This window comes from Populus euphratica, unplaced genomic scaffold, assembly GCF_000495115.2.
Source record: "Populus euphratica unplaced genomic scaffold, PopEup_1.0 scaffold228.1, whole genome shotgun sequence".
Lineage (NCBI taxonomy): Eukaryota > Viridiplantae > Streptophyta > Magnoliopsida > Malpighiales > Salicaceae > Populus > Populus euphratica.
The window spans coordinates 330,753-352,537 of NW_011500111.1; the positions used below are offsets into that span (position 1 = coordinate 330,753).

The 21,785-nt window shown below is 30.3% G+C and overlaps 2 protein-coding genes and 1 long non-coding RNA gene across 6 annotated transcripts in view; 1 reads left to right on the top strand and 2 right to left on the bottom strand.

Annotated features, from left to right (window-relative positions):
• The first annotated feature begins 8,730 nt into the window (after positions 1–8,730).
• Positions 8,731–11,613, top strand: LOC105109785 (E3 ubiquitin-protein ligase RMA1H1-like). Of its 4 annotated transcripts, XM_011004600.1 has the most exons (3): positions 8,734–9,045; positions 10,184–10,299; positions 10,531–11,613. In XM_011004600.1, exon 3 carries the CDS (start codon positions 10,569–10,571, stop codon positions 11,358–11,360), a length of 792 nt encoding a protein of 263 aa, XP_011002902.1. In that variant the 5' UTR covers positions 8,734–9,045; positions 10,184–10,299; positions 10,531–10,568; the 3' UTR covers positions 11,361–11,613. The 4 variants fall into 4 exon arrangements, with proteins under 4 accessions (XP_011002900.1, XP_011002902.1, XP_011002903.1 ...); XM_011004598.1 differs by lacking the exon at positions 10,184–10,299 and having other exon boundaries at positions 8,731–9,045; XM_011004601.1 differs by lacking the exons at positions 8,734–9,045; positions 10,184–10,299 and adding an exon at positions 9,052–9,818.
• A 6,016-nt stretch (positions 11,614–17,629) lies between these two features.
• LOC105109786 (uncharacterized) lies at positions 17,630–18,342 on the bottom strand. Its single transcript, XR_839330.1, has 2 exons — positions 17,986–18,342; positions 17,630–17,894 (listed from the first exon to the last, which is right to left on the bottom strand). It is a non-coding gene; the product is annotated as an uncharacterized LOC105109786 (long non-coding RNA).
• A 3,120-nt stretch (positions 18,343–21,462) lies between these two features.
• Positions 21,463–21,785, bottom strand: part of LOC105109790 (LRR receptor-like serine/threonine-protein kinase EFR) — a 2,549-nt gene continuing 2,226 nt past the window's right edge. The window contains exon 3 of the mRNA XM_011004605.1: positions 21,463–21,554. Within this exon, the coding sequence (XP_011002907.1) occupies positions 21,463–21,554 (92 nt within the window). The remainder of the gene's footprint in view (positions 21,555–21,785) is intronic.

Sequence of the window (21,785 nt, forward strand, 5' to 3'; positions counted from 1 at the left end):
GACTAAATTATTAATTAGTTGCCGTATGCATTACTGTTGATCAACAAATGGGCAGTCAATTCCATACTAGCGTAGAATGCATGGTAGTTAAAGAGAAACAGAATTCTACATATTGCTTAGTCAACTTTTCATTTTTTATTTATTATATGTGGGGGCAATATATCATAGTTAATGTAGAGATTATAATATAAAATTAAATCTACCAATATTTCCTAGATATATACATTTTATATTATATACAATTTCCCATAATAATGATGTTTTTAAAAATAGTTTTTTACTTAAAAATAATTTTTTTACAGATTTTTTGTTTTATCTTTAACATCAACACATCAAAATTATTAAAAAAAAACACTAAAAAATCACTTTATGTTTTTCAAGCTAAATACAATTTTTAAAAGCATTTAAAACGTAATAATCTATTCCCTTAAATTAGGTGCTTATATCCTTCTCTACTTCCATATCTCCATCCAAATAAATGAATCCATAACACTCAAACCACCCCCGCAGAGCGTAATAAATTGCATCTTCACTACATGGAGACACTGTGTACCTATAGAAAAGTTGAAAAATGAACAAGAGATGTGATTCCTTGGTCGCAGAAGACACTCAACGTCAAGTCACGATATAAGAAGATGCATTCAAAGAACCGATCATACTAAACAAGCATCTGAAAACATATAATACTCGGTGGTTCGATGATTCTTGCTAAATGAGAACCACCTTACTACTATTCAGAATATTCATGCCAACTGGTAGGATTTGTTCACATCTTTATTCATAAAAAAAGATGCTAAGGAAATGTCAAATCAGTTTTGTTCTAATGACAATACATGACGGGCACGATTAGTAGAGGGTTAGGGGAGAGTAAAATTTACAGTGGTAGTCCTAAACCTTGTTTGATAGCACAGAATTGTAGGAAAGCATATAAAAACACGAGAACACTCATGGATGGAGAAAAGAGAATACAGGATATAGGGATAAAACTCAAGCATACAACCTCACAAAGGAAAAGAGAGTTGCAAGCAACAAGATAACTGAAAGGGTATTTATTTCCTCTGGAAGACCAGAAAGGCCAATGATTTTAGATTTTAAGATGGTTTAAAGCTGTCTTTTCTTTTTGTAAATTCTACAAATGCAGCCATGCATGTGTTTGGTAATAAGATGTATAATGGTTTTTAATTAAAAAATTATTATTATAATGTTATTTAATTTAAATTTTTTTATTTTTGACATTAAGACATTAAAATTATTAATTTAATGTTATTCTAGTCAACAAATATTTCGGAAAATATTTAAAAAAATAGAAGTAAACACCTTAACTAACAAACGGACACTAATTGTTTTTCTGATTCTTGTACTTTTTTCTCTTGTTAACATGATATTAAATCTCCCGGTGGTGGTTGTCGAGGTTAATTTAATTTAAATTAGTGAAAATCTCTTTGATGGTTTCCAAATCTTGGACAAATTAATGATGATGCCTAGCTTTGAGAATCATAGCTAAATCCCACCAATTACTGTGATGGTTTCCAAAACTTGGATAAATTCATAGGCAAATCGCACACGTACTTTGATGGTTTCCAAGTCATAAATAAATTTTATACGAGATTCATAGATCATATGTGTTCCCCATGCATGCATCGGTTTGATTGTGTGTCATCAATCTGACAAGTCTGAAATCACTCTCAGATTTTTTTTTTTAATACCGTCGATTTCAGAATTACAGAAAAACCACATTGAGAATAAGAGAGATTATTAGGTTATTTTTTTTAATTGAGTCAATTATGCACTACTTGTATGCATGCGAGTAAAATGGAATATGACATTTCCTCAGCGTTTGAAATAAAATAAAATAATGTTAATATTCTTGTGGTTTTACCATTAGATTAGGCAGTCCTCTTATTTCCTTAATTTCTAAATCCATAAAGAAATCTAAAGTTGTTTTCCCAGGTCATTATATTTGACTGCTCCCTTGGTAAAGGAGGATATATAGACGATACTAGGACTGCAATTCACATGATGCAGACACAAGGATCATGAAAATATCTTCTTGACAGTGAATACTTTGCAAATCTTTGACCGTCAAATTTCTTAAGATTAGTATAACCAACTAAACATGGGAAGATTAATCAAAAAATTATTAGTAAATAGTAATATTCTTTGGATTGATCCTACTAATTTCATGTGTTTACCCTACCCTTCCTAGCTGAAGTTCTATGTACATTTATATGGCAATATAACATAAAAAATTCAGTAAATAATTTCTAAATATAAATTAAACATGTCTATCTGGTATTGTAGTAATATTGTAATAATTTTTTTGTTGAGGTTTGAAAAAGACAATTAAAAAAAAATTATAATTTATAGTTTTTTTAAATGAAAGTCCAAGAAATTCTATGGTATGATATTAGTAATCGAACACTCTTAAATATATGATTACAACAAATTTACAGCCCCAATCACTAAAAAAATTAAGTTATATGCGTGTTTCATCTTAAAGTTTAAGTATTTGGTTTTTGTGTTTTAAGAATGTCTTTGAAAAACATTAATTTTATTTTATTTTTTTTTAACTATAATATGTTAATATTAAAAAAAAATAAAAAAAAACTACTTTAATATGTTAATATTAAAAAAAATAAAAAAAATAAAAAAATTATTTTAATATATTTTTAAATAAAAAATATTTTAAAACACCTCTCCACCCATAAATAGAGAAAAGCATACTAGCTTGCAGGTCTTACGGAATGGCTTTTTGAACCTTCCCCTTTCTGTGGTAATGGCAACCAATTACAGCATTTCCTTTTAACAAATACCTAATTCAAATTCCATTAGCAATTTAATACTTCTTCTGATTAGTCAATATGCCAGTACGTAAGACTTTATTTAGTTGAGTTATTATATAATAAATCCAAGTCCAGGTAATTATAAATAAATGAGTCAAAAACATATTTGTTGTCCTTCTTCAATGTCCTTCACTAATTATTCTTATTTTTTTTTTAAATTGTGATTACTGCATAATACTCTTTCATCAATTTTCTTTTATATATGTCGTATGTGTATAAGATATGTATATGATTTAAATATTTGAACATTTTATAAACTGTCTTCAATTTTAGTGGGACTTTCAGCTGAATCCAACCACACCATAACTTCAAGAAGAAGAAGAAGAAGAAGAAGGATATAACCATTTTTATTTTATTTTTTGGCAAAATCGCGAACAGTGGTGACTGCCACAAGAAGAGACGAGGGAAGAGTTTATTAATGTTATTTCTAGTAACGAAAGAACCCCTTACAATGTATGATGTTTCAGAAACAGTGGCCATGCGAAAGAAAATCCAAAAGCTAGATCAAGATGGTTACATCCTATAATTTGTGGGTCGGCCTCAAGCGATGCCATCTCCTTTCCAGTAGGATTCTGCCGTTTCTCAGGATGACAAAGACAATAGATCAATATTGTTTCATATTGCTGTCATTTTCCAGGGTTTTCCTCTTCTAGGATTTCAAATGCAAGGAAAAATAAAAGTACAGTAGCATTTTTTAAGAGAAATAATGAACTGATTAATTATTTTATTGCATGATTCATACCAGTACAATAAATAATGACAATTATTTGTGAAGACATTGATTAATTTTTTTCTCACATGTAGTCATCTCCTTGTCCGATCTATCAAATGGGATTGTTGTTGTTATTGTGCAATTTTCACCATTGTTGTGCGTGCGTGCGTGTGTGTTAGGGATTCCGTTTACTTTAATTGATTTTACATTGTGCTAAAGTGATTCATGAGAAATTTAACTTCATGAATTATTAGTTTCTTGTGGGTTACGTGAAAATTAAGTGGAATGCATCAAAATTAACTGAAGGAAAGGATAACGTAATGTCCATTATATGTATATATATATAAAAGGTTGGACGACAAGCACAGGCTTTCAAGTCCAATTGTGCTTGATCAAAATATTGGTAGCATAAGTTCCTGCATGTAAAAGATAAAATAAAAAAAAAACATTTTTAATTAATTGTTTTTTCAAAGCCGCTTTAGTTTTTTAAATTGTTTACTGAAAAAAAAATATAGCAATTCAAATATTTTTTTACTTTTTTTAAAAAAAATATAACACAGAAAAGGAAATTGTAGTGATACCAAACGGCACGTTAGTTTTTAAATTCTTGGTAACTGTATTTTTTTTAAAACGTACTTTTGCATATTTGTTTTTAATGTTTATTTACTCTGTGCGGTTGGTAGTTCTGACAGTACTCCTTACTTGCAACCTGTCTTTTAAGGTTTATTAAATAAATTGAATTCTAAAATCTTTAATAAGATGTTTGACCTTAATGGCTTTTCTATCATATTAAGTTTAATATTCCAGTTATTAAATAATAATAATAATAATAATTTAAAGGTTTAAAATATTAGGTTAAACTAATGAATAATTTTAAATTATTTTTTAATACATATTTTTAAGTAAAATTTTTTTAAATTTAAAATTTTTTTAAATTCATTTCTATGTTGTTGATAGTTTTATTAATTGAAGTTTAATAAATAATTTTATATTATTTTTAATATAATTACTTTTATTTATATTCATCACTTCTCTATATTTAATTTTATTTATTTAATTAGATAGAATACGGTCATATCAAATTCTTAATAACTGAGAGGTTATTTAACATTGCAGTGAAACTCATGTTTCATGATTTTTCAAAAATAATTGTTTAAAATTATTATTTTTTAATATTTTTGAATTGTTTTGATATATATATGTTAAAAATAATTTTTTTTAAATAAAAAATATTATTTTAATTTATTTTTAAATAAAAAATACTTTAAAAAATAACTGTTACCAACTTCTCAAACACTTTTTTTAATTATTAAAGCTTAATATCGTTATATATATATATATATATATATATTTAGTTGTACCTAGAAACTTAAATCATAAAGGGAAACTTATAACACAGTTCTTGTTATTTCAAGGATGGGTATAATTTACCTTGAGTTTTAGACTTGCCAACCTTAGGGTTGGTGAGGCAAGTCAAGATTTAATTATTTGCATAAGATAAAAGATTCAATATTATAGGAAGCAATTAACAAATATGTGGTAGCTAGTTGTTGGTATGTGTTGGGTATGCAACACTTGTCAAGAGGATGACACAACTTTGCATATCGCACAAACTATTAATTTGTCTCCATAGCTATGAGCTGCAAGCAAGACTGCGTGGCAGAGTATTTTAAAAATGGAGATGTTCAAAGCATGTAAAATATGTAGATGTTGAAGCAGCAGTAAAGCGCAGGCCTCCTGCTGCTAGATCTGCTAGATAATCAACTTATCAGAGGTTAAAAATCAACAAAATTCTCCAATATCTTAGGAAACAAGACTGCGTGTGTTATGTAGTGTTTATTTGTTTACTGTAATTGTTTTTAACTCTTTAGGAATCTCATTAAAGAAAAATAAATTATGTTTGCTTCCTTCTGAGGCATTTTATTGCCAAAGCTAATGCATTTGTGTCTTCTGTCTGAAAATATTATTCAAACACAATCTTAATAAAAGTGTAAATGTTATGCTCATTCATTACATGTGTTAATTCGTATCAAATTATAGATCAAATTCTAATTGTATTGGTTTCTATACAACGGGATTAAATCATTTTTCTGATCATATTTTAGGAAAACCATCTAAATTTAATCTTCTATTTTCTCATTTGAACAGAATTTTAATTGTATATTTTTGCATTTGAAAATAACTAGTGAGATATAAAATATTTGTTTGGGAGTGTAATATATATTACATTTTAAATTGTTTTTTTTTGGAAAAGTATTAAAATAATATTTTTCTCATTTTAAAAACTTTATTTTTGACATCATTAAATTAAAAAAAACAAAAAACACTAAAAAGTAAATTTTACAAAATAAAATAAAAATAACAAAACAATGATTGAACCACAATACTAAAAAATACTGAAATATATCCACTTAACATTTTAATCAAATTCCGTAGATCTTTCCATCTCACTGGCTACTTGTGAGTTAAATTGGATAAATTCACCGATTTTTATTTGATAAGTTAACTTATTATTTGATTACTAATTAATTTAACTATTAATTGGATAAATTCACCAACATTAGCATTTTACTTATTATTTGATAAGTTAATTTTTATTCAGATTTTTATAAATAGACATTTTCTTAAATCAAATAAATTTAAAGAACATGCCACGTTTAAGAACTTGAACTTAATAATTAGTTAAGTTCAAAATAGCATAGATCTGGTAAAAATATCAAAATCAAAGCACTTGGACTTGACAGTCCAGGTAGTCCTAAATAACATTTGACGTTCCGCCAAGTCCAAGACACTTTGACTTAGCTAGAAGTTAAGTTCATTATACTTTGACTTGACAATCAACGAAGTCAAGTTCAAGGTGAGGTGAGTCTAACGAACATACTAAAACTCAATTACTTGGATTTGACATTTATCTATGCCCAAAGTAACGTGAGTTTAGCAAACATATTAGACGTAAAGCAATACGACTTGATTGTTCGCAAAGGCCAAGATATTTGTACTTAATAGTTAACTAATTCCAAGATAACGTGGGTATGATAAACATGTCAGACCTAAGGTAGTTGTACTTGGTCATTTGACACGTTTAAGGTAACATAAGTTTGGCTAACATGCTAGATCTAAAGAGTTTGGACTTAGTAATTAGTTAAGTTTAAGGTAATGTGAGTCTAATAAATATGTCAAATCCATGACACTTGGATTTAGAATTTTACCATGTTTAAGATAACACGAGTTTGACAAACACGCTAGATTTAGGACATTTGAACTTGACAATTAGGCAAGTTTAAAATAACATGGGTTTGACATAGATATCAAACCTATGACACTTAGACCTTAACAGTCGGCTAAGTTAAGGGTAATGTGTGTCTAGCAAATATACCAAAGCCAGGATACTTGAGCTTGATAGTTAGTTAAATCTAGGATAACGTGGGTCTGACAAACATGCTAGACTTAAGATACTTGATTAAAATAACGTGAGTATAGCAAGCATGTCAAACTCAAGATATTTGGACTTGACAGTGAGCCAAGTCTAAAGTAATGTGGATCCTGCAAACATTCCAAACTTAAAGAACTTAGACATTATTAAATTTAAGACTTTATACCTGATTCTAAACAATCCACTATAATATAAATGTTAAAGACATAATATACCGTTATGGTTCTCTATGTAGAATAATTGTTCATACTAAGTTAATAATTTCTTTATGTTTATAGGTATATATAAAATCTCTTAAAAGACCTAGCATATTTATCATTTCATTAATGATATATAAGATATATTTGATTTCATTAATATTGTAAAAAACAAAGGACTTTTTGACTATTTCTTTTTGTGGAAACAACAAGGTTCAAAAGATATAAATATCTCTTGAACCATTTAGGTCACAACTTCTTATCTCTTAAGTTAAAAATACTTAGATTTTATAGCATTATCAAACTTAAAGCTAAAAAACAAACATCTTTATTCATGAAAGTTAAAGCTCTTTTAAGTTATTTAATATTTGTTTTATAAAAATATTAATTTTATAATTAAAGGGTCTTTGATTCTTTTCTATTAGAACTGTTTTTATATGTATTCAAAATTTCTATTATAAGCTTAAATTTTTTTACATTAAAGAGAAGAAGTTCAAGTTATTGTAAATAAAAATTGAGTTGATCGAATTTAGATGACCTCGTCAGTTAATATGTGATCCAATCAACCTAGTTTTAGATGAGATTTAGATTGAATTTTTAAAACTTTTTTTTAAAATATCATTTGAATATTTTTTAAAATAAAATAAAATAAAATCATTTTAAATTAATATGGTATTGTGAATATAGTTATTAAACGTGGACCGGCTCGACGACTTGATCTGGGACTCGATTACTAGACCGGTCCGGGTAAGATAAAAGACCGACAAGAATGAAAAATGGTCAAACCCAGTCAACTTCTCAAGTCGATTAGGTAAAACCCAGTAGAGACCCATGTTATATTTTTTTTCAAATATGTTTTCTCTGGGCTAAAGACCCCTCTTTTTTCATATTTTTTAGTTAGTTATTAATTTTTTTTAAATTTACTATATAAATACTAGAAGAATGTTTTATTTTTTTAATGTGGGATTTGAAACCTTTTAATATATATACTCTATCTTTACAAGAAAAAAATTATATTTTTTAATATAAAATAAATTTTTTTAGTTTAAATATTTTATATTAAAAGGATAGTATAGTATTTTTTTAATGTAGGATAATGATAATATAATATCTTTTTAATACAGGGTAAAAAACCTTTTGAAATAATATTTTAAATTTCAGTATTTATAATATATATAGTTTATATTCACATGAATTTTTTTTTAATTTTTTTATATAAAATATTAAAAATTTAAATATTTATTCAAATTTTCAAATTAATTTAGATTGATCTGAATTAACCCGTATTACTTAAGCTCCGGCCGTTTATCGGGTCAACACCAATCGGTTTGATAACTATAATTGTGACTCCCATCTTAGATACGGACCTGGCAGACCGGTTTTATAAATATGATCATAAGCGCGAAAGCGAAAGCCACGTTAGTAACGTGAGCGTACAAGAAGCGCTGTATTTATCTTTATATATATATATATATATATATATATATATATATATATAATATAATAATAATAATAATAATAATAAACTTTCTCTGTATATTATTTATGTGATCCTTCTCTTTATATATCTGTCTGTTTTGCTACCTCTCTTTCCCACCCTGTCATCACCACCGTTATCTCTCCATCTCTCAATCACAGCCATTGCGCCATAACTTATTTAGTCCCTTCACAGTTCATCTTTCTGCTCTATTCATTGATATAACTTTCTCTCTCTGTTGTTGAAGAAAGCTGTGTTCTTTTTTGTTTTCTTTATTAATCCATAATAGCTATGTTTGATCAATAAAGAAACTCTTAATCTTTTGTGCAGAGAGCCAAGTGTTTCTTTCTTTATTAAACAGAATCAGACTTGACAATTCTTGGGTATATGTTCTTTGTTTGTTTGTTATCTTTAATGTCTGTCTGTCTCTTGTTTTGCTCTGCATTTTTCCGTCCTTACAAAGAAAATCTGGATCTTTGATTTGTTTTAATGAGTTAATTCATTTTTTAGTCTGACAATTTGCTTAAGGGATACTTTCTTAAACTTGGTTTTTTGTTGTTTTTGGCTTCTACAATGTGAAGATTGAGCTGTTGTTTATGTGTGTCATGATTGATGAAACTGTGTTTCAAGATAAGTTCCTTTTCTTTTGAATTCTAAGTAGGGAAGTGATTCTTGAATTGTTAACATTAGCCTGTGCATGTTTATTTAGAAAGGAATCACTTGAAGTCATTGGATTCATGAAGTCATTGGATTCATAAGAAGATTTTGTCTAGAGGCTTCATTTACGAGAGGGTTGAGGAAAGGATCACCCCGGCCCTATTAGTTTTCTTGGGATTAGCTTTGTTATTGGGGTGGAAGAATCATCAATTCCTTTGATGTTAGAAGTTTTGTGGTTACCAAGGCATGGAAACTTAAATTTCTTCCAAGTTGGTATCGGTTTTGTTTCTTGTTTGCTACCTTCCTTCTTATCCTCTTTGTTCTTTTCCTATCACCCGGTGGTGACAAAGTGGCTATGTAATCTGAAAAGGGCCTGAGAAATTTTGTATTTTTGTGGCTGCACCTAGAGAAGTTTTTGTTTGCAGTTAGAAAACCATGTGCAGTTGTTTTTCTTTTAGTAACAACTATTGATTTGTTACTGAAGTTATCCTCGAAGAAGGTTGGCGTTTCTTGCAAGTATTCGTCTATTGAATCTTCGTGTCATCTCATGGCTATATATCCATGAGTCTGTTGGGATGATAATCCTTCACTTCTCCAAGATAATCAGAGCGAGTTAAAAACCTCTAGTTAAAAATCTCTAGTAAAACTTTAATGACTATTCTATAGAGGTAGTTGATCTTCTTGAGAAAAGACAGTTTTCTTCGAGGGTTTAATTCTTAGATGTTTAGGCGTCCCCTATTTAAGGTGAGAAAGGAAGGTAGTTAGATGGCTGATAATTAAGTTGATTGGATGTTAGCTTTTGTGAAATTTAGTTAGGTGACCTTATGTTGGCCTAATTCTCACCTACAGGAACTGTATGTGCAGATCTCATCCAGGCTTGCAATCTATAAAATCGGTGTCTTCCTTCTTTCCTAATAGGCCTTTAAAAGGATAAGAACACTCCACCCGCTTAGCTAAAACTCTTTGACGTATTGTTTTTGGTAATCTCCTCCAAAGGCTTGGGTTTCTTTGATCTTATGTTTCTAATGACTTTGCAGAATTACTCATTTTGGTTTAGAGTATATTTATGTTAGATCCATTTTATGCTACTTGCCATTCATAAATTCAGTTTATATAATGCTAAAAAAAAGCATTTTTGGTAGCAGAGAAAACTGCAAGTGATTTTGATCCAATGATTTATGCCTAATCCTGTTTCTTTGGCATAATTTCAGATCTGAAGCAGCAAAAAAGCCTGACGTGAACGGACGCTATGGCCACAGAGCAGTACATGGACGAAACCGATGCTCAGAATGACTATAACAGAGAATATAAGCCATCATTGCTGAAGTGGAAACCTATTCCTAAGACAGCCATAGATTCTGACGATAGCCCCTCCAATGGTTTTGATTGCAATATTTGCCTAGATTCCGTGCAGGATCCGGTGGTCACACTTTGTGGTCATCTCTACTGCTGGCCCTGCATATACAAATGGCTTCACTCCCAGAGCATCTCTGCTGAAAATCAAGATCAGCAGCCACAACAGCAATGTCCTGTTTGCAAAGCCGAAGTTTCCCAATCCACAATAGTTCCTCTCTTTGGCAGGGGCCAAACCACAAAACCCTCCATGAAAAAAGCCCCAAATGTCGGTATAATCATTCCACGAAGACCTCCTGGTCTTGCCTGTGGGTTTGACTCGCCGAGAACACCTATCGCCACAGGCAGTCCACGCCCAGTACAGCAAATTCATCATCGGCATAATTATCCACATCAGTCACAACTCCCCTATTCCCAGACAGGGAGTCACTCTGCTTCCCCTTTGCATAGCCCAAGGGGCACTACAATAAACATGGCTGATCCAGTGGTTGGGATGTTTGGCGAAATGATTTACGCGAGGGTTTTTGGTAACTCGATAACCAACATGCAGAGTTACCCAAATTCGTATCATCTCGCAGGAATTGCTAGCCCAAGAGTGAGAAGGCATGTAATGCAAGCTGATAGGTCTCTCAGCAGAATCTGCTTCTTCCTCTTTTGCTGTGTATTTTTATGTTTTCTCTCGTTCTGACCAAAGATTTACGTTGTTCAGATCTCGAATACCTCTAAAATTTACGAGTAATCAGCTGGATGTGCTAGAAATTGATACATGCTACATATCCCGTGCTGCCTTATATGTAACTATGAGTCCTTTATCCTTAGCTTTATCATGTAACTTGATGAAAAATCTTGTTCCTTCTGTTTCGGCCAGATGATCAAAGATTTGGATTCTCGCTCTTACTTTCCTCTTTTGTGGGAGATGGTGTTTTCTTTCCCCTTTAAAAGCTCTGAATCACGGATGAGTTTCTTGAAGTTAGAAATTCAGAAAAGAAATCCTAGTGATGAAGTGTCGAGGGAGTGAAACATTTTTTAAGGGATAAAATGTTAAGAGAGAGTTTGAACTTAGTTGGAAAAAATTTATGAGGATTATTAATAGATATTATGATAAATATCAAATAATTTATATTTATGGGTCCAAAGGTAAGAAGTGCAGTAAAGAAGAATGAAAGTTTTAAGTTTTTTAAAAAAATGAAAAAGAAGTACAAATTCCAACATTCTTTCCTATATAAATCTTAATAATTATATTTTCATTTATAAAAAAAATATTTTTAATTTTTTTCTCTTATATTTCTTTATTATATTTATGTTTATCTTTCTTATACTATAAATATTGGAGAAGTGAAAAACATATAATTTCTCTAGATTTCTCAGGGTTAACATTTAACCTCATTTATTGGATTAATAAAGTTAACCCTTTAAAACTTACCTCCAGGTTCTAGTAGATGAATAATTATAAATATTTCTTTAATCATCTTACTTCAAATTATCAAAAATATCTTTAAAACGTATCCTCAAAGACCAAAAACAAGAATATTTATAGGTTAGAGTCTCTTGAAAATCTTATTTCCTCCACTCAATGGGAAGGAATCCAATCGAAAGTTAGCTTCGAACGACGTTAAGGTGCTCCCATCTTTTTGATGAGCAAGTAGCCTAATAATCTCAAGACTCTTTTGCTTTATAATTGTCACTCCAACATCTAGGTTTTTGACCCTCGATCGGCTCCACGTTATCATTTGGTTCGAGACTACGAAAGATAAATTTCTTGTGAATCTGAGCCACTAGGGAGTTCTTTTTCTCTGCATGAAATCCTAGCAATGGAGGTTGGCTCGAAAAGAGAATGCAGGCATGTTCATGGCATATGTTCTTACCTAGAACAAAATGAAGGTGGACAGTCGCTGGTAGTGATCATTTGAGTAGTCACTTTCCATGTTAATTTGTTGCGGGGGTCGTGTCTCTTTAAATTAAGAAGCCGACGCCTTCCAAAGTCTACTGGTGGTCCATAATGAAGACAAATTCAGCTCCTTGAAATGTCAAACCTTACCGTCTCTGTAGAGAGGCGTATATGGTGTCTTGTTTTCATGAAAGAATAAGATTCTTGAAACTTTATAATTTGACATGAGGGTTTTTTTTTCTAATATGGTAATATGTGTTCATTTTTATTTAAGAAACTTAGAAACTCGTGTCCAAATATATAGACTCAAAACTAAAATTATTAAATATGCATAGCCTGAAGGTAATATGTTTTCTTTATTATTTAAAAAAAAACCTAGAAACTAGTGTCCACGGACTCAAAACTAAAATTATTAAATATGCATAACCTCAAGGTAATATGTTTTCTTTATTATTTAAAAAACCTAGAAAGTAGTGTCCACGGACACAAAACTAAAATGATTAAATATACATAACCTCAAAGCTAAAACTACAATTATTAAATTTAAAATCAAAACTAAAGTTATTAAATTTAAAATCATGAACGGTGTAGAATTTAATTAATCAGATTTTAAATTTATTATTTAAAAATTATTAATTTAAATTTTACAAATATTAAAATTATTAAAAATTTATATTATTGTTATTTTAAAATACTAAAAAATTATTTAAAATATATATAAACTGATTTGAATATCTATAATTATTAAAAAAATTTATTAAATTTAGCAGGGAAATAACTTGACTTAAGAGATCCGATTCAGAGTCAAGTGGGATTAGATTAGTTTAAAATGTTATTATTTTAAGATTTTTTAAAATAAAATATTAAAAAAATATTATTTTTAAAAAATTATATCCTTTTAAAATCAAATTTAGATAGGCTAACAAGTAAAGATTACCAAGTGATCCATACAATTCACTTAAAGGTGTAATATGGAAACACGGCCTAAGGCCTAAGTAACGTATTTTAAAAATTGAATTTTTGTTGTTTCAAAACATTTTTTTATTTTTCAAATCATTTTAATTTATTAATGTTAAAAATAAATATTTCCAACAAAAATTAAATATAGTAGTTAAAACAAGGCTTTGTCAAAATCCATGTTCTTTACATAAAAATCAAATATTAGTGTCCTTTTCACTGTCTAATCAGGATTAACTTAATAAAATGGTAGAAAGTTGGATGTGGTGTCTACAGATGGTGGAATCAGTGAAGAAAAGTCCAAGAAAAGGGGTCAGTTCGGCCTTGTGAACCTGTGAGTCGATCATGTTTGACTCCTATAGCTTCAGGCGTCGGAAGGAGCTGAAAGGGGTCACCGCCACTATTAAAATGGCTTACTTCTCCCCTTAATAAACTCCAATTTTTGCAGCCAGCTTTGACTGGAGTTTGTGTCTCCTTAGAGCCAAAATTGCTCACACTCACCTTAATTTAAAGCGAGTTTAGGAAACTAGGACCATTTCTTTCATTGTGAATTGTAGCATGAAAAGTATGTTTTAAAACAAAAAAATCATTTGAAAATGGTTCAATTCTGCTAACTAGATTATAAGGATATCACCTTATTTTCCTTTTATGGATTTAAACCCAACAATTTCACTGACACAGAAGTACTAATTATGTTGTAAATTACATTATTTTGTCAAGAATATCTTTAATTTTTGCCATTTTCACCTCTTCACTAAAAGCTTATGCTTTGAGTCACTTTTTAGATATTAATCCTGAATATATATGACGAAAAAAGAGCTGTTGTATTTACAAATATAAGTGCTGAAAATGTTTGAATCACAACAAATTAAAAGAGTAAGGGTTGGTGTACCCAAAAACTTAATAGAGGGTTAAAATGAATAAAATTAGAAACAAAAGAGACCATGAAAGTGCTATTTATCCCCATGAAAATTGTTCACAAAATTTGTAATGACCTAATTTTAAGCGAGGCTGAGTATTTCAGCATGAGACATCACCATTAACCTTTGAAATAAGCATAGTTATTAAATTTAGCCAAGTCAATAAATAAGTTTTTTTAAAATTATTATTTTAAAAATTAATTCAATTAAATTTAAATAACTCTATCAAAATCATGTGAAGCTTAAATAATTAACTCTAATTTATTAATTTCAGTCAACATTAGTTTAAAAATATTATTTAAAAAGATTTAGTTTGAGTTATTAAAAAATTAAAAAAATATTATTTTAAATACATTACAAGACGCTAGCAAACTCTTGAACGGATCCTTAGTCCAAATCATACCTAGGGCCACAATAAACTATATATATCGAACCAGGGACAGCAAAGCTTCTATTTTTAATTTTTTTTTTAAAAAAACAATGGAAACACATGCTCTCGTGAAGATACGTTACAGGGTGTATTTATTTTTATAATTCAAGCTATTTCTTAAAATGTTTTCTAAACTTAAAAAATACATTATTTTAATTAAAAATATTTTTTATAACGCATCTGTTAGCATTTAATATATAAATACACACTAACTTTTTGGCATTTCAGTCATTGCCAGGCAATCAGCTCAGCCTCCCATCACTGAATGATTTGACGTCCGAAGAGATGGCCATTAATTTCCCATCTAATTCCGATAAAAAATAATGTTGAAGGAAGCTATGGTATCCTCTCATTTTCTAGCTCCAACCAGAGCCATGCTGACCTGGCCATCGTCAAGCTTGAAGACTCTCTCAAAAGCATTCCCATTGGTTTCTGTTGCTGTGGAGGAAGTTCCACTGCATTTGCTGTCGAAAGCATTGCATATCGTTTCAGCAGAACACATAACATGTTGAAATAATGCGTAACATGTAGAAATAATTACTTTGGTAAGGTATATATTCATTAAGAAATTATTTAAAAAAAAACAAATTCCACCTCTAACATTTGCCTATGGCTCGTGGTACACGTGCTGTTACTATTTCAATAGTTTTTCAGTGTCTATTTTAATATATCCTGGACATTTCAAACGTCTTGGAATGTTAATTTATAAATTTAAATTATATTTGAATAAATTGCTATAATATTGTGAATTTTTTGAATCCAAATATTTATTATTTTATATAACATTTGGATTGTTTCAATACTATTAATTTGATTTGATGTGTATTTTATTTTTTGAAATGATGTGATTATTTGTGTTAAATTGTGAAATTATTTTTTGATTGAGATTGATTTTTTTAGACATTATATTAATGCATGAGTTATGTTTCAGTTTATTTTGATTTTTTTGAAGTAAAATGAAATTTAATAAAAGTGGGTGAAATTAATAAAATATGTATGGATGTTTTGTCATTATTTGGTTTTGAGTCAATGATAATTTATTTTCAATTGATATATTGATTAAAATAACCTTGATAAAAATATTTTATTTTTGTCTTGCCAAATACATCCTTCATCATTTTTAATTTTTTTTAATTTTTGAAAGATTATTTTACAATTAATTTTGAATTCTCTTTTTTTTTTCTACATTCACATATTTAGTATTTAAAATTATGATCTTTACACGAGATGCTTTTTTGTTATTAAACAAATAATTTTCATCCATAAAAAAGTAACAAAAAATCTTTCTTTCAAAAATAAAATTTTATTTTAAATAACATTTGGCAAAAAATTATAATATTATTTGAGCATCTTTGTCAAAGAAAATCTAAAATATTTTTGCATGTTTAAAAAAAAAATATTACATAGATTTTACAACAAATTTGTAAAATTTCAAAAGATTTTGACTTATATTTTAAAAATACCACAATAAAATTTTGTTAATATATCACATTATAAACTTATAAGTAAGATATATTGATATTAAATAAAAAACAGTTTATTTTTATATTAACATTAGAATAGTTAGGTTTTTAACATGATAATATAATGATCTTCTTATTAAAAAAGATTTTTTTTAATTTTAAATAGATCAATAATTATAAAATATAATAATTTCTTAATTTATATTAGACAAATAAATAATATAAATTGTTTCGAGTAAGATATATTAGAAGTGCTAATATATGTTTTTATATAATTAAATTTGAATTATAAAACTAAATATAATTTTTAGTAAATAAAATATTAAATAATAACTCATATTTTTTTATTAATAAAAAATAAAAATTTTATATTCTCTCTATCCATGTCATTCTCAATTATCTCAATCCCAGACAATAATTGCCGACACAAGACACATTTGTTACAACTATGTTTCAAAAATAAAGAAAAACTTGCACAAACTGCCAGACTGACAATACCTTCACCGTGGAGACGAGCCAGCACAAATTGAGAGAGTGCAGAGGGTGTTCTTATTATACCCTACTTTACATTAATGCATGTGGACTGTTGAATGATAAAAAACATTCCAAATTGTTGACCTATTCTGGAAATCAGCAAGAAGAGAGGGAAAAAAATTGCCTAGGTTCCCATAACTCTCCGCTAGTCAAGATCATGAACAGGTTGTATTGTTGGATTCGGAAGGAATAGACTTTCAATAAAAGATCTCAAAGAATTTCTGATGCTTGTGCTAAAACAAAATGGTTTTGTATATAAAATAAATTGCGAACCTCAAATACATCTTCAAATTATTGTGGTGATCTCAATTTTTAACCCAGATTATTGTTTTTTCCCTTAATTCTACCATCATACTATTTTGATTTCTCTATAAAAACTAACTTGATGAAAAATATTAAATTTCAGACAATATTTTTTTAATAAAAAGGTATAATAATTTGGTTAAGGAAAAAAAAAAACCCAACAAGAAAAGCTTATGCAAACATGTTGTTCATTTATAGGATTAGTCCACCTGCTTCTTGATCCAAGCAAAACTTTGGATGTGATATAGAATCTTTAGCAGACATATGTTCATCGATTTTTTTGGCTGGATCAGTCAATTCGGTTTAGTTTAAGAACACTACTATCTTGACTCTTGTACCTCCGAGGACGTGGGGGCAATCTATGCTTATAGTCCTTCTAATAACCAAAAACTTTTAACTCTGCTCGACAACGAATTTAAATGCATATATAGATTGCAATCATGAGAGATGGAAAAAAGCTTCTAGTGCAATACCATAACAACTTCATAAATTTCTATCAAGAAATTATTACAATACAAGAAAATTTATTACCACAAGTCCGTAATATATGTTAAAAGTGCTCATGTCCAATACACTTGTGCACTCTTTGAGCAAACATATGTATAGAGGATATAAACTTAAATGGAAAATGCTGGAAGATAACCATATGCATCGGCAACGCCACTCCTTCCATGAATATTAAGATAATTTTTGACTCCTTGAACAGATGAGGTTCTCATTTACCAATCTACAGAATGAGACAACACTGTTAGGAATCATTAATAATCTTAATTGGTTTGTTCAGGAGTTGAGTTTGTATTCTCATTATGGAGCTTTACCTTGTGGCCGCACCGAAACAATTTCATGCTGCCCACGCATCATGCTTCGAGAAAGAGAGTCCCTAATCCGCTGCAACTCAGACACAACATTGCTCATATCCATCCTCTCTGGTGGCAACTCGGCAGAGCAAGAAATTCCCACCCTCAGAATTGAATCCAGACATTCCAGGATTTTGCCACTCTCAGTATGGTTCATCCTATTTCTATGAGAGGAGGATTGAGCACTACTCTTTCCTCGTATTCTCTGAAAAGCATTGGATCCACAACTTCTGTAATCACACGTCCGGGCAGTGCTATTTCAACTTAAATGTGAAGGTTCAGTCTGTCTTGAAACATGTTGTCGGTAGGTACATCTCCAAGAACTAGATGCCAAAGCTGTACCCATCCCCGTAAGTAGACACATCTCGTCCAATACCATACTCTTTAATTCAAGAAATTCACTTTATAAAAATTTAATAGCTTCATTTCTAAATGTATGACATGAGCTGAGAATAATTAAGAGGTTTAATTTATTAGTTATTTATATATATATATATATATATATATATATATAGATGTGTATAGGACAATATACAAAAATAACGGTGAAGATTACGATATAAGAGTAGCATAAGACTCACAATAGTAGATTGAGCCTCAATACCCAAAAAATAATGAACAGTATCCAAGTCACAAAGCTTGAATTCTGAGCTTAGTAGCTATATGAGGCATTTAAGCATAAGAGAGTTGCTACCCGTAAGCAGAATATCTTCAATATAGACCAGAAGATAACAAATATCAGTACCAATAGAGAAGATAAATAATGAGGTATCCACTTTGAAGGCATAAAAACCAATAGATAACAGAAAGTTATTCATACGAGTACTCTAAGATTGCAGAGCATATTTTAAACCATATAGAGATTTATGCAACCTACATACATGAGAGGGAAGAGCAGGATCAACAAAATCTAGAGGTTGTTTCATGTAGACCTTTTCATAAAAAATGCTATTAAAAAAGGCATTATGGATATTAAGTTGATGAATTTTTCAATCATATGAAATTGCAATAGAGAAGACTAGTCTAACGGTTGCCTACTTGATAACAGAACTAAAGGTTTCAGAGTAATCAATACCTTCTTATTGAGTAAAAACTCTAACAATGAGGCACACTTTATATCTCTCAATGTTTCTATCAACTTTGTATTTAATTCTATACACCCCCTGACTATCAACAACATTCATTGAAAGGTGAAATAACACTAAGGTCCAAGTTTTGTTAGCCCATAAGGTTTGAATTTCCTTGTGCATAACATTATGCCACACCTCATACTTGTGAGCATCATTAAAAACAAGTGGTTCATGAGTAGGAGGAGGTACTATATGACTAAAGGAAGTAACAAAGGCGTTGATAGTTATTACAGACAGTGCTATTTTTGGTTGCTAAGGGCAGAGGATAATGTGATTTTAACAAGCAGCTAGTTGTAGAGGAAAAGAGCTTGTAGCTGGAAGTTGTTGGAAAGGGTACAAGGAGAGATCTACACAGAATTACAAGCTAACTAGAGAGTTTGTTGTGGGATTGGGCAGCGCGATAGACACCAACGAACCTAATGCAAAATTGGGCTATTCTGTTGCGGCAGACTTTGAAGCATGGACTTTTATCGATGGAGAACCTATCCCTACATAATGATTATCGAAAAAACAAGCAGATGGTGACAATATAACAAGGCTAGACAGGGATGAAGTGGTTGTAGAGCTGGTGGTCAAGTAGGGGGGTCTGTTGTGGTACGATAAAGGGCAGAATAAGGGTGCTGGTTTGGCAAGGTTGGGGAGTGGTAGGCTGAAAGAGTTGGGGAAGTTTAAGGGTGGGAGGTGTGTGGGTTGTGTGGAGGGTACTGATGAATGTGTTCTTTGTTCAATATTCATAAAAAAGAAAGATATTTTTATGAAAACAAACATGATGGGAAACTAAATACGATTAGATGCTAAATTAAAACAGCGATAACCAAAATGAAACGAGTTATGCCATAAGAACATATATGAAGAGGAACGAAAATTCAATTTGTGAGCATGATATGTGTCATAACCCAATTCTAGGTTATTCCTCAATTCTGACCCATGTTTTGATAAATTTTTAAAAAAATCCAAAAAGAAGAGAAAAAAATAAAGAAAATCCAAAAATTACATTTTAAAAAAATATTTGCCTTATTTTTAGCATTTTCAACATCCTCTAAAAAAAAATTTAATTTTTAAAGATATTTGAAACGCGTTCAACTTTTAGCGTGTTGTTGTAACCCAATTTTGGATTCACTAAAATTTTTTGAATGTTATTTTATCTTATTATTCATGACAAAAAATATAATAAATATAAAAAAAGAAAAAAAAAAGAAAAAAAAGAGTCTAAAATATATTTTCTCGAGTCAACCACATCTTTCTATCAAAATCGAGTCCACCAGGTCAATACGGGTTAAACGATGTCGACCGGGATGAAAAATGAGTTTCGAGCCGTTTCGGGTCAAAACCGTCATTTTCTGTCCAAACCGAGTCCACCGGGTTAATACGGGTCCCACCATGTCGACCGCGATGAAAAATGAGTTTCGGGCTGTTTTGGGTCAAAACCGTCATTTTCAGTCAAAACCAAGTCCACCGGGTCAATACGGGTCCAACCATGCCGATCAGGATGAAAAATGGGTTTTGGGCTGTTTCGGGTCAAAACTGTCATTTTCGGTCAAAACCGAGTCCACCGGGTCATTACGGGTCCCACCATGTCGATCGGGATGAAAAATGAGTTTTGGGCTGTTTCGGGTCAAAACCGAGTCCACCGGGTTAATACGGGTCCCACCATGTCGACCGCGATAAAAAAATGAGTTTCAGACTATTTTTGGTCAAAACTGGTATTTTTGGTCAAAAAAACCTGGTCCACCGAGTTGATACCCGTATAAAGATTTTTTTTTTATAATTTAAAATTTATTTTTAGCGGATGAAAAACTTTTTATAATACTGATTTGAATTTTTAATTTTTACCCCTATAAATAAATATTATTATTATTACTTAGTATTATTATATATAATAAAACAAATAGTAATCGATGGACGTTGAAAATTTTAACAATGCCGTGATTATTTTCATAATCACGTGATTTGTTATCTGATTTCATTGGCTATAAATAGCCAATGAAATCAAGACAGAGGGGATGGAAAAAAAGATAAAAAATTCATTGTGAATTTCAATTCTGAATTCGAGCATTTATGTTACTATTTGGGTAATATTCATTTTTCTTATACTTTTTCTACACCCTAGTAACATATTAAATTTTTTTTTAACAAATTGAAAAATACCAAAAAATCTCAACCGTTAGATCTAATAGTGTTTAGATCTGAGCCTTTGATTTCTTAGGATACAATAGGCTTTACCACACCAGATTAAAACCCAAATCAATCTTAGTCTTTCAAATAATCTGCCCTTCGATCCTTTGCGCCACGTCAGCAGGTGTACCAATCACTCGGTACACCGCGACACACCAGATCGTAGCCCATTCAATCCTGATCGTCCGATCAACTTCAAGATCAAACCAATCACAGCCGCAAGATCTGTTCATCCGAGATCCAACGGTGATCAGGCTTCAGACGCACGAGTGCACCATACACTCGTCCACACCGTAGCAAAACCTAGAGCTTCTCTCTCCTCTCGCCGGCGATTCCCTCTCTCTCCACCGATCTCCCATTTTCGGCCGTTTCAAGCAGTGAAACCGCCACAAAAACATGCATCGCCTCCTCCGAAGCAAAACCCCGGCCGTTTTACATTTTTTCACCGGCTAAAAT